At 41.3% G+C, this 14,069-nt stretch overlaps 1 protein-coding gene across 2 annotated transcripts in view; it reads right to left on the bottom strand.

Annotated features, from left to right (window-relative positions):
- The window catches only part of ZWILCH (zwilch kinetochore protein), an 84,250-nt gene that overhangs the window by 21,528 nt on the left and 48,653 nt on the right, over positions 1–14,069 (bottom strand). For both annotated transcript variants that reach the window (XM_083371574.1, XM_083371575.1), the window contains 7 exons: positions 9,697–9,773; positions 9,369–9,539; positions 8,200–8,271; positions 7,701–7,794; positions 7,350–7,402; positions 6,988–7,084; positions 6,425–6,504 (listed from right to left, as the gene is read on the bottom strand). In XM_083371574.1, coding sequence (XP_083227700.1) covers positions 6,425–6,504; positions 6,988–7,084; positions 7,350–7,402; positions 7,701–7,794; positions 8,200–8,271; positions 9,369–9,539; positions 9,697–9,773 — 644 coding nt within the window. The remainder of the gene's footprint in view (positions 1–6,424; positions 6,505–6,987; positions 7,085–7,349; positions 7,403–7,700; positions 7,795–8,199; positions 8,272–9,368; positions 9,540–9,696; positions 9,774–14,069) is intronic.

Genomic DNA, 14,069 nt, shown 5'->3' with positions numbered 1-14,069 from the left:
CACAACAGCAGAGTAGACCAGATCCAACAAGGAATAAACCCGCATAGCAGCCATCGAGAGAAAAGTCCAACTGGTCCACCCAGGAGCCCGTTACCCAGGTTACATCCTCCACCCAGGAGGACGCTGGTCCACCGACCGGACCCACCGCCACTTTACCCGGTTTTGACAGCGACAATGAACGGGAGAATGACCCGAAGGTGAGTCGACACATCCTACCTTTTTTAATTGCCTGTTAAACTCATAATCCCTAAGTCAGAGGCACAAGTAGACCTGAAAGTGCTACTTGATACCAGCTGCTCCCGATGCATTATTACCCTGTCATGTGCCTTGAGACTGGGCATACAGGCTAAGCTGCTCTCCAAACCTATGAGGTTCGAGCAAGCCAATGGCTCCCTAATGGAAGGGACGTTAGTCACACAATTAACGGAGCCCTTACGCCTGGAAAGAGGCAAGCACTGAGAGTTTATTCACTTCCTGGTAGCTCCAAAGATGTCTGAGACTGTGATCCTAGGACTAGCCTGGCTAGAAAAATGGAAGCCAACCTGCCTCCAGAGGTGGTGAATGCTCCAACACTGGAGGTTTTTAAGAAGAGACTGGACAGCCATTTGCCTGAAATGGTATAAGGTTTCCTGCCTGAGCAGGGGGTTGGACTAGATGACCTCCAAGGTCCCTTCCAACTTTATTATTATTATTATTATTATTATTATTATTATTATTATTATTATTATTATTATTATTATATTATCTGGTGGGAAAAAGGAATGAGAACTGTGAGATTACCCACAGGGCCCGATCCCCCCACTGATTCAACAAATGTTATAGGGGATTTTAGCCCACCCAATGAACAAGTGCACATGGCTGCCTTACGGCCTTACCTGGAGAGCCGCTCATCCCCAGCGACTACCAGGACCTAGCAGAGGTGTTTAGTGAGAAAGAATGTGGTACCTTGCCTCCTCACCATCCCAATGATTGTTCCATTGAACTGTTACCAGGGGCCAAACTCCCCTGACCAAGAATGTATGCTATGTCCCCCTTTGAAATGGAGGAGATGCAGCGATATGTGGATACAAACCTAGCGAGGGGATTCATCGAACGGGCCAAGGCTACTGTGGGAGCCCCTGTGTTGTCCAAAGAGAAAAAAGATGGGTCTCTACGTCTCTGCATGGACTATAAAGGCTTAAACGCTGTGAGTGTGGAAAATAAATACCCTCTCCCCCTCCTGAAAGACTTGCTAACCCACCTGGCGAAGGGGAGCGTCTTCACCAAGTTAGACCTGAGAGAAGCATATTACCGGGTAAGAATAAAGGAGGGGGATGAGTGGAAGACAGCCTTCAACTGCCCCTTGGGGAGCTACCAATTCAAAGTCATGCCATTTGGACTGCAGGGGGTCCCAGCCGTATTTATGCAGTTGATTAATGAGGTCCTACATGAACACCTATACAAAGGAGTGTATGACATCCTGATATACAGCACGAATATGACTGATCATATAAAACTGGTCAGAGAAGTGTTAAAGAAACTACTGAATGCCAAACTTTATGTCAAATTGTCAAAATGTGAATTTCACCAAACCCGATTAGATTATCTTGGCTATAGAATTTCCAATGAGGGTATTGAAATGGAGCCAGCCAAAGTAAAAACCAACTTCTACTGTCAATTTATTCCCTCTTTTCCCGAGATTGCTCTACCTTACAGAACTACTCAAAACAGGCAAGTGAGGGGGAAAACCGCAACCTGGCCAGCCGCTAGCATGGACTATGAGTTTTCAGACAGCTTTTGAGAATTTAAAAAGACTATTTGCGGCTGAGCCGGTCCTAGGGGAGCCCTTTGTAATTCAGGCATACATCAGCAACGTGGCAGTCGGAGCGGTGTTATTGCAAAAGAATAAAAGTGGGGTCCTGCAACCTTGTGCTTACACCTCTTCAGAAATTTACTGAAAGCGAGAGGAGATGGACAGTCTGGGAGAAGGAGGCCTTCGCTATTAGGTGGGGGCTATTAAACTGGCGGCACTACTTAGAAGGGAGCAAGGTGCCTTTTGAAGTATGGACAGATGACAAAAATTTAGAGGCACTAAAAACTCCCAGCAAACTGTCCCCAAAACAAGTACGATGGGCACAGTACTTCAACCATTTTAACTTTACTCTAAAGTACATACTAGGAAGAAAAAACTTCTTAGCTGATGCACTTTCCCGATTGCCACAGTACAAAAGTGAACACAAAGAAGTTCATGAGGCAATTATCCCCGGTCCACAAATTGCAGCCCAACTCACACCTCGCAGGACCCCTAATCCTGATGACCCCGGGGTAAAGAAAATAAAATGAGAACTCCTCACTGATCAATGGTTTAAAGACAGTCAGACATCCCTAACATGCAGGGATGGTCTGGCTTACAAGGGGGGAAAATTGTACTTGCCTGAAGCTCTTCGTCTTAATGCCCTCAAACACAGCCATGATGTCAAACAGGCTGGACATTTTGGATATATAAAAACTCTACATCTCACTCGCCGGCAATTTTGGTGGCCGGGACTAAAACAAGATGTAAAAAACTATGTCAAGAGCTGTACTGTATGTGCCACCATGAAAAGAATCCCAAGAAAGACCCCTGGGTTACTGCAACCGGTGGCCGAACCTTCTCAACCACGGGAAGAAATAGCTATGGACTTTATAATAGACCTACCAGTAGAGGAAATACTGTCATTTAGAGTGCGATAGACCTATTTTCAAAATAGGCTCACTTTATCGCCTGCAAAGGACTTCCATCGGCTCAATGACTGACTAGGTTGTTGCTAAAACGTATCTGTTGACTACATGGCGCCCCTAAGCAAATAATTTCGGACAGAGGGGTGCAGTTCACAGCGAAATTTTGGAGAAACGTTCTTAAATTAATTGAATCATCTCAAGGCCTATCAATTGCTTTTCACCCAGCTACTAATGGAGCCGCAGTATCCGCCAACAAAATGGTGAAACAATACCTTAGATGCTACGTCTCTTACCAACAAACAAACTGGACCGATCTCCTCCCTTTCGCAGAGGTGGCTTACAATAATTCAGTACATAGCAGCACCGGCTACACTCCTTTCCATGTAGCCATAGGGAAAGAATTCAACCCCATACCAGAATACCCTCAAGTTACCCTCCGCTTCCCAGACTCTTGATCATTGAGTGAGGGGTTGGGAAGAAGTTTGGAAAAATACAAAGGTGGCCTTAAAAAAGACTTTTGAGACCTACAAAAAGCAAGCTGAAAAAAGAGAGCTCCACAAAGAACATTCCAATTTGGGGAAAAGGTATACTTGTCAACCAAATACTTACGCCTTAAACTACCCAATAAGAAATTGGGACCGAAATTTTTGGGGCCTTTCCCCATTGTGAAAATCATCAACCTGGGCACAGTAAAATTGAAACTACCCAGACTTTTGGGGAAAATTCACCCAGTGTTCCATTGTAGCTTGCTGAAACCTTTTTGAACCTCCACTTTAAGACCTCCCCCTAAGAAAGCACCTGGACCCCTCGTGGTAGCAGGTTGAGTTCAAAATTCATTAATACATATACAAATTTCACTCTTTCGTTCTTTTTTCCAACCATTTATAAAATAAATTCCAGCTTTCACAATATTGTTTCTTCTTTGTTTTTTAGTCTCATAGTTAATCTGTCCATCTCTGCGCATTCCAATATCTTCTTTATTAGCTCTTCTTCTGATGGTACTTGTTCATTTTTCCAGCATTGTACATAGCTTATTCTTGCTGCAGTTATGATATGCAGAACCAAGTATGTATTTTGTTTATCAGTCTTTTCTGGTAATATACCTTATAAAAATAATTTGGGATTAAATGCTACATGTTCTCCTAATATATTTTCTAGCCAAGCATGTATTTTTCTCCAATAAGCTTTTACTTTATCACATGTCCACCAAATATGATAATATGTACCTATATTATGTTTACATTTCCAACATTTGCCTGATACATTTTTAAACATTTTTGCTAATCTGGCTGGAGGTAAATGCCATCTATAAAACATTTTATACAGATTTTCTTTATATGCAGTTGACATTGTCAATTTGTAATTTCTCTCCCATAATTTTTGCCATTCTTCTAACTCTATAGTATAACCAAAATTCTCCGCCCATCTTGTCATTGTCCCCTTAATTTGTTCACTTTCCATCTCTAAAGTTAAGAAAAAATTACCATATTTTCTGGCGTATAAGACGACTTTTTAACCCATGAAAATCTTCTCAAAAGTCAGGGGTCGTCTTATACGCCGGGTGCTGAAACTTTAGGGACAGGGCCGGCTGGAAAACCTGGAGCGGATCTCCCATTTGGTCTGCGCAGGGAAAGCAGGACCAATTGGAGAAGAAGCTGCAGTCTGTGATTTTTTACAGGCTGGGGTCTGGGCGTCTTTCCTTCTAAAGTTGAAGAGCAGCTGCAGTCTATCCCAACTTGAAAGGCAGGTGGGGAATGCAGCAGCCAGAGCAGCGGCTTAGCTTTAAGGACACATTTGACTCAGGAACTAGGCGGGCTGGCTGGAAAACCTGGAGCAGATCTCCCATTTGGTCTGTGCAGGGAAAGCTTTAGAGTGAATTAGGAAGTTTAATCCATTTGCACTGTTTTATGTTTACATGTTTGTTGACAAACAGCCTTATGTTTATAAGTGACAGTTTTCCTACTAAGTACCTGCATGTCATAAGCATTTGAATTAAAATTACCATATTAAAATCAAATCTGATGTTTTTTTAATTTTTATTTGGTGTCCGTTGGAAGAGGGGTAGTCTTTTACGCCGAGTATAGCCCAAACCCTATAATTTAATAGGAAATGTAGGGGGTTGTCTTATACGCCGGAAAATACGGTATACAATTTTTTAATTAATTTCTCATCAGAAGTCAAACACGTTTTGTTCTTTATAAAATCCATACATTTTCATATCTTTTTCATATCTATTTTGTATTTGTAAACGTACCCACCATGACATGTTGATACCCTGATGTTCCAGTTCTTGCTTTGATTTTAATGTCCCATCAATATTTAAAATATCTTTATATGTCCACGTTTTTTCAAAATCTAACAAGTTTACATGTGAAAAAGCTTCAATTATTGATAACCACCCTAGAATTTTTACAAATATTTTCATTTTGATTTTTTCCCATACAGTTATCAAAGCATTTCCAATACAGTGGTTTTGAAAATACCTATGAATTTTGTTTTTCCCATACCATAAAAACATGTGCCATCCCAACTGTAAGTCATGTCCCTCCAAGCATAACAACCTTTTATTCCTAAGCATTATCCATTCTTTCACCCATGTCAATACTGATGCTTGATAATACAAAGTCCACTCAGGTAAACCAAAAACCCCATTTTCTTTAGTATCTTGCAAAGTTTTCTTTTTTATTCTAGTTTTTTTCCCTGCCAAATAAACTTCAAAACTAAAGAGTCCAAATCTTTAAAAATAAGTCCCCCAAGTTTTATCGGAATTGTCTGAAACAAAAATAAAATCTTAGGCAATATATTTATTTTAATTGTAGCTATCCTTCCTAGTAAGGACAATTTTAAATTCCTCCATTTTTCCAGGTCTAACTTTATTTGTTTCAAGTCTTATATAGTTGTCTCCTTTTAATGTTGAACATTTGGCTGATATATGCACAAATATTTTACCTTTTTCACTATCTGTACTTCTGTCACCTCTGATATTCAATTTTTTTTGCTTATCCGTAACATTTTTCACTATTTTAGTTTTTCCTTATTAATTTTTAATCCCACTACTTCACCTTGTTCCAATTTCTTCCACAATTTTGGAATCATCTTCAAAGGATCTTCCAAAATGAATACCAAATCATCAGCAAATGCTTGTAATTTATATGTTTCACCTTTCAACTCCAAACCTCTAATTTCTGTATCTTGTCTTATATTTCGATTTAAAATTTCGAAAGTAAAAATGAATAGCAGAGGGGACAGAGGACATCCTTGCCTTGTGCCTTTCCTTATTTCAAAATTTTCAGTACAATCTCCGTTCACCATTACTTTGGCAGTTTGTTTACTATATATTGTTTTTACCATATTTATGAAGTTCTGTCCGAAATCCATTGCTTGCAGTTGATAAATTAGAAACTGCCATGAAAGATTATCAAAAGCCTTCTGAGCATCTAAAAATATTAATGCCATTTGTTTCCCTGGATGTAATTCATAGTATTCCAGTATATCTATTATCATTCTTAAGTTGTTTTTAATTTGTCTCTTTGGTAAAAAGCCATTTTGGTCCAGGTGTATAAATTCAACCAAATATTTCTTCAATCTCTCTACCATTATTGAAGTGAAAATTTTATAATCCACATTAAGTAGTGAAATCGGTCTGTAATTCTTGATCTGAGTCAGATCTGAATCGTACAGGGTGGCTCTACCTTGGCATTCCAGGTTCATTACTCCTACTCACCCACGTCTGCAATGCTCCATGGTGAAGGGCTCTTATTACCAATGAAAAACAATTCACCAGTTCCTCATGCGAAGCCACATCTTTGGAGGAAAAGTCAAGTATTAAATAAAGCAGTAAGCTAAATTAATGTAAGGTGCGTGCTAGTCGTTTCCGACTCTAGAGGCCGGTGCTCATCTCCGTTTCAAAGCCGAAGAGCCAGCACTTGTCCGAGAACGTCTCCGTGGTCATGTGGCCGGCATGACTAGATGCCAAAGGCGCACGGAACGCTGTTACCTTCCCACAGTAGTGGTCCCTATTTTTCTACTTGCATTTTTACGTGCTTTCGAACTGCTAGGTTGGCAGAAGCTGGGACGAGTAACAGGTGCTCACTCTGTTACGCGGCACTCGGGATTCGACCCGCCAAACTGCCGACCTTCTGACAATCTCAGCATCCTAACCCACTGAGCCACCGCGTCCCTTAAATTAATGTAGACCAGGTGAATTCATAAAATTCCTTCACTGGTTCCCTTAAAGACTGAGCATCTCAAAATGTTTTGAGATGCAGAATCTAGAAACATACATACTTCTCCATATATTACACCACAGCAGTTCAAGGAAATCAAGGTCTCCACGCTGACTAAAAAGTGTATTCATAGAACCAATGACTGCAGCAGTGTTATCCTGGAGATTCAGCAAAAGGAAAAGTATTTCAAAATGAAACTGGATTTACTACCATTTTAGTTATTTAAATGTCACAATTCAAAGAAATTTATAACCACATTATTTACATTAATAAGTAAACAAGAAATAGAATTTTAAATGGTTGAAAATAATAAAGTGCATTTAAAATAAGCTATTAAGGTGGCAGGAAATATACACACTAAACTATTATGTCAAACTAGAGTTGTATGGGAATATTTTTCCCATTCACTATTTTACAAAATACCTCAGTATCATCATCATTTTGTGACTTCAGTCCATCTACTTCATCTTTTAAATCTAAAAGAAAAAAAGAAAGCTACGTACTATGGCCATCAGCTTTAATGTAATAGAACATACTTTGCTCTCATGAAACATTGGCTGGAAGGAACATTTCCTGAACACATCAATTTGTGATGACATGGCACACTTGTCTCCATGCCACATACTGGCTCACATGTGGGGTTTTCCATTTGGGATTAATGTGCTGTGTGAATTCAGCCACTCTAATTTACTCTGCAAACTAAGTGTGCAATGCAAACTCAGCCACACTCAGTTATGACTTCAAGGGAATTATTTCCAAAATACTTAGCATTACCTTTCAAAAGTTTCTGTACTAATTCAACAGCAGATTTTCTTCCTGGGGCCTTTGGCCATTTTATTAGTCCATTCTTCAAGATTTCAGCCAAACTCTAACACCATCAATAAAAAACAAACAAGTCTAACGTCATGGCTTAATACAGCAGAGTACAACACACAATGTCATACATGGCTATTTAATACAGGCTGCTGCCTCAGAAGTACACTGATCCAACTAAGGGGGTTTGCTCTTGAGTAGAATATATTACATATACTTATGTGCCCAGATGTACACACACACCACACACACACACACACACACACACAATAAAAAATGCTACTGAAATTACCAAGACATTCAAGTGTTAACATGTTAAAAGCATTTGTTTAAAGCATATTTAACGATTTTACCTTGATTCCACTTCAAAGAGGACCGCTGAGTAAAACCTTGCAATCATCCTTGCTATTACTCAGCTAACCATTATTTTCTGACTGGAAAATAATGTTGCAATACTCACCAAAAGAAATTGCAATTCTCTGTTTGTCTCATATACAGAACTCAAGGGGCTCCCAGAGGCTATCTGAAGTGTCTGAAATTTTCAAAGATAAAATGATTCATATATATGGGGTGTAGACCTAGAAAAAATGAATCATTTACTTTTATATATACAAGAGCCATGGTGGCACAGTGGTTAGAATGTAGTACTGCAGGTTACTTCTGCTAATTGCCAGCCACCTGCAGTATGGCAGTTCGATTTTCACCAGCTCAAGGTTGACTCAGCCTTTCATGGTCAGTAAAATGAGGACCCAGATTGTTGAGGGCAATATGCTGACTCTGTAAACTGCCTAGAGAGGGCTGTAAAGCACTGTTAAGCAGTATATAAATCCAAGTGGGTGCTCCATCACAGGAGATTTTTTTTTATTGAAAAGTTTTACATTTTTTATAACAAAACAAAACCCCTCCCAACCCCCTCCCCCCTCCCCAACCCTCCCCAACCCCTCCCTCCCTTCCCCCTCCCCCCTCCCCGACTTCCCAGAGCTAAATACAAGGTATAAAAATACAAACAATCATAATCTACCTTATGCAAACAACAATAAACTATTAAATCTATCGCACTTTAACTCTTATAAAATAACTACAAGCAATATAAATATCACATCAATACTTATTCAAATGCTAGGTGAAACTTTTTAGTCCCATATTTATTCTGGATATAATCAATCCATTTTTTCCACTCCACAATATATCTCTGTTGCGAATGGTCTTTCAAGTACGCTGAAATCTTTGCCATTTCCGCCAGGTTGGAAACTTTTAAAGTCCATTCTTCTATAGTCGGCAGTTCTTCCTTCTTCCAATATTGCCCTACTAAAAGTCTTGCTGCCATAATTAAATTCAACATCACAGGAGATTTTTAAGAAGAGACTGGATATCCAACTGTCTGAGATAATATAGGTTCTCCTGCTCGAGCAGGGGGCTGGACTAGAAGACATCCAAGGTCCCTTCCAGCTCTATTCTAAAGTGCTATTGCTATATTATTTCTTGAATTGCCTGTTTTGAGTTTAGAATGTATTACACTAAAATGTTTTGCACACTTCCTCCTTTATACTGTTCACAATTAAATAGTTGCTAAATTAGCAGCAACATTTCAGCATGTTATCACAGTATTAAAACTGTTGATTTCCTTACCAGCAGAGCAGCAGATGAGAGGGGAGGTGTTTGCAGCTTCATTTTCACACCCTCCCAAGCAAAATCTGCATATATATTTCTCTCCAATGGAATAAGGGAATCCTCTTGAGTCAAGGAGTCCAGTGAAGTGGATTCAAGAAATCCATAACGGGCAAAGCCTGTTACTGTCAGCTAAGACACAACATCCAGCACATATTAAACTCAAAGTTATTATACTATATAATAAAACACTATATATTAAACTTAGAAAATTTTCAGTTGAGGTTTGTTTCATTTTTAAAATTTTTAGTATACATTTGGTTGTGAATAAAAATCAAGATAAACATACATCTGAAGCATGATGTCTCATTCTATGACTTTCTTTCAGTTCCTCCAAGCCAATAGAATAATTATTAGACAGGGGACCTAAGGAAAAAAATGAATTAAATGAGGGCTACCTAATTATCAAAAATTGATAAAAAGCTTTCATTTTTTAAATCTTCTAATATTACCGTATTTTTCGGACCATAAGATGCACTTTCCCCCCCCCAAAAGTGAGGGGGAAAACGAGGGTGCGTCTTATGGTCCGAAGGTGATCCGTATGGCCAGCCCCAATCTCCGCAAGTGAAAAGCAAGGGAGATTGCCAGGAGCATGAATCGGCACGTGCTGAGAAATGCCGATCTCGCGCTCCTGAAATCTCCATCGCTCGGTTTCAGCTTCCCTTGCTACAAGAGAAAGCAGGCTGAAACAGAGTGGGGGAGATTGCCAGGAACGTGATCTCGTGCTGCTGCAATCTTCCTCGCTCTGTTTCAGCCTGCTTTCTCTTGTAGCAAGGTAAACTGAAACCACGCGAGATCGCATTCCTGACTATCTCCCTCGCTCCATTTCAGCTTGCTTTCTGCAAGAGAAAGCCGGGCTGCAGGGCCGCTTCCCTGGGTACTTCTCTAACACAGAGAGGGAAGGACAAAGAGGGAGAGAAGAAAGGAAGGAAAGAAAGAAGGGACAATGGGACAGGGAGGGAGAGAAAGAGAGAGAGAAAGGGAGAGAGAGAAGGAAAAAGAAATAGGGAGGGAGAGAAAGAGGGAGAGAGAGGAGAAAGGGAAAGAAATGGAGAGAGAAAGAGGGAGAGGGGAAGAGAGAGGGAGAGAAAGAAAGGGAGAGAGGGAGAAATGGAGGGAAAGAGAAAAATAGAGGGAGAGAAAGAGGGAGAGAGAAAGGAGAAAAAAGGGAGGGAAATAGAGGGAGAGAAAGAGGGAGAAATAGAGGGAAAGAGAAAAATAGAGAAAGGAGGAGAGGGAGAGAAAGGGAGAGAGAAAGAAAGAGGGAGGGGGAGAGAGGGAGAGAAAGAGAAGGAGAGAGAGAAATTAAATTAGTAACATGATTGTTAAGTGAATCTGGTTTCCCCACTAACTTTGCTTGTCAGAAGGTTGCAAAAGGCGATCACATGACCCTGGAACAATGTGACGACCATAAGTATGAATCGATTGCCAAGCATCCGAATGTAAATCACATGACCCTGGGGATGCAGCAATGGTCATAAGTGTGAAAAATGGTCATAAGTCTCTTTTTTCAGTGCCATCGTAACTTTGAACAATCACTAAGTAAATCGTTGTAAGTCAAGGACTACCTGTACTTTATCATTTTTTTTCCTTTTTGGGGGGGTGTCAAGTTTTTGACACCTTGCAGGGCGACTGGTGGTACTCGGACATTGCCTTGTCCTAAAAGTGGTACAATGGGTGAAAAGGTTGAAAAGCCCTGTTTTAGTATACTGATACTATTTGGTTCAGAATATTTTTTTTCTTATTTTCCTGCTCTAAAAACTGGGTGCGTCTTATGGTCAGGTGCATCTTACAGTCCGAAAAATACGGTAATTCTATTATTCCTATCAGCAGCTAAAATATAGATGAATACTGAGAGAGAGAATGGGGAGGGTAGTGGAGGAACGTGTGTGCGTGTGTGTGGAGAGGATATTGGAGAAACGTGTGTGTGAATGGGGAGGGTATTGAGAGGAATGTGTGTGTGAGACTGGGAAGGATATTGGTGTGTGAATGGGGAGGATACTGGAGGAGTGTGTGTGTGTGTGTGTGTGAATGGGGAGGAAATTGAAGGAACGTTTGTGTGTGTTTGTAAATGGGGAAGGATATTGCAGGAACGTGTGTGTGTGTGAATGGGAAGTGCCAGGTGAGCTGCCCTTTGCAGAATGAAGCAGGCGGACCATGCCTGTAGGCCCGTCAGCATCTGGAAGGGTCCGAAGGAGGTAGCCGGGGGGCGGGGAGAAGCAGGAGGCTTTCCAGCAAATGCTACCCGGCCTGCAAACATGGTACTGCCCTCTGCTTTCCAACCCCAAAATTCCAAAGTAAAGTTGGGCAGCCTTTAAACGCCGCTGACAAGCTGCAATTCTTCTTGTAGTCTTGGCTGCTGCCCCCTTTTTTGGCTGGGCGAGGCTGGAGCACTCAGCCTTTCGTCAGGGCTGCTGGCATGGGGCTGCTGCTGGGGAGGACAATCAAAATAGAGCAAAACAAGTATAGTCCACCTGTCAGGACCCACCCCAATCCACATCTTAGGAAAGAAGAACTCTTGAAGACAGGGTTGGCCAAGCAGGAACTTTTACTAAAACATGATTGACAGTGGAAAATCTAGACAGGAACTGGAAACTGTGTTGCAGATTGATACTTTTAAAGTGTCCCCAAGTAAAAACCCCTCCCCTCAGTCCATTTGGTCAGTCCCCGGATCAATTAAGTTTCAGGTGTCAAAACCTTCCATGGGAAAAGGGATCTTCCATGCCTTTACAACAGTTGCTTCCTCCCCTTCAAATTCCAATCGGAAATACAAACCAGATTCTCTCCCCACCCCCCTTCCTTTGTTCTTCTCAGTTCAAAGGTTCTTTTCCCTGGTCTTTGATGATGGCCTCCAGGCAGGCTGAATAAACAACCTTGCATCTAATGGATAGGGATGGCCAATTAACATCTTCTCTCCTCCTCCTTGGGAATGGCAGAATCCAGTAAAGGGGGGAGATTTAGGGTTGCACAGATAGGGATTTAGGAATGGAATATATTTATTCCTGACACCACCATGGTTTATTGATTGCAAAGTTTTCCTTGCGTTTTCCTATTCCTTCCTGGGCTATTAAAATCACATTGGCAAGGTGTACTGAACACCTGGCTGCAAACTACTCAGCCGGATTTTAGCCTAGCCCCCTGTGCAATCCCAGGCCACATTCTGGAGTTAGGAGGATGTAGTAACAGGAGAGAGCTGCAAAACTGATTCGTTATTTATTCTTCTCTTTAGCAGCAATAACTACGTTCTTTGATGACTTCACCTGCAGGCTGTGAACTTTCCTTTCCTCTTGGGGAAAGAATTCAGAAATGCTAGATTTATTTTTCCTGCTAATTACAGTATACCTTGTTGGTTTTCTAAGGAGCTTATGAGAAAAAGATATGTCTGAAAATTAAAGGATGTTATCGACTGAGTTGTGAGATAGGAAAGGGGAGTACATGGACTTATGCACTTCCAATTACTGACAGACATGCCACTAATATTCTGACTTGATACCTGCATGCTCTCAGGGCCCAAAGATTATCTTCATTCTTCATAGGGTGGTATTGTGGATTAACTAAATTTTTCTCGGTTCTGATTTTAAGGTGAGTATCCTGAGGTACGGAGGCCTTTGATCTTCTTAAATACATAATAATAAAATAATGAGAACTAAAGGCTCAAAGGGAAGGCAGATTAGAAAGAATGAGACCTTTTGTGGTCTTCAATTCCTGTTGAGTTCTTTAATAGGGTTTGCCCTTCCTTCCTAACATCAATAAAGGTGTTTTTTTTCAGAAAATATGTGAAGAGCTGTAATTAGTGATTTAACTATGTTTTCTTTTTAGCTGTGTTTTAATTTATATAAAATGTATGTTAAATCAAGGAGGGCTTGGAGAGGTAAAAGTGGCCAGTATGGAGACTGCACCTTGCCCTCCAGATCTGTCTCCCCTGCAGATCTCTGGAGAGGAGGACAGGGTGGCAGGGGAACTGTGCGAGGGAAGGCTGCCCCAACAAGCCAGCATCCTTACCATGCATGATTGGAAAGGGGAAACCCTTTCGAGAAGGGCCAGCCTCCCTTGTGCAGGACCTGGGAGCACTGTTCCCCTGCTGCCTCCTCTAGCTCTCAGAGATCTGTCAAGACAGAAGTTGGACTCAGAGGAAACTGCTTCCTGCAAACGTCCTCCACAGCCTGCTTTGCCGGGAGGAGGCACTGGACAGGGAAACATCAACGATGTCTGGGATTGAGAAAAGAACATCTCTTTAGCGTGCTATACACACACACTCCAAACTTGGAAACTTGGATCTACCTCTGAGCTAGCAAATTGCCGATTGGGCAAAGGGTTTAGGGAGAAGGCCTGGGCTTAGGGAGAAGGCCCTCTCCTTCCTCTGTGGATAAAAGTCCCCAAACCTGGAATGTGGTGTGTGTCTGTGTGCTCGCATTTGCTTGGCTGCTAGTAGTTTGGGGAGGTGAGGAGTTTGTGGGGCACCGAGTTAGCCATGCGACTTGTTCCATTCCAACCCAGCTGTCTTGAGTCAGCTGAGAGTGGCATCAAGCAGGCCATGCCCAATTGCTAGGCAACTGGTGGTACTCGAATATTGCCATATCCTAAAAGTGGTACAATCTCTGAAAAGGTTGAAAAGCCCTGCTCTAAATAACCAATCCTGGTACATACTGTTTTAGCCCACAA

Source organism: Vipera ursinii (genome assembly GCF_947247035.1).
Source record: "Vipera ursinii genome assembly, chromosome: 11".
Lineage (NCBI taxonomy): Eukaryota > Metazoa > Chordata > Lepidosauria > Squamata > Viperidae > Vipera > Vipera ursinii.
This window is presented reverse-complemented; position numbering and strand designations above follow the sequence as displayed.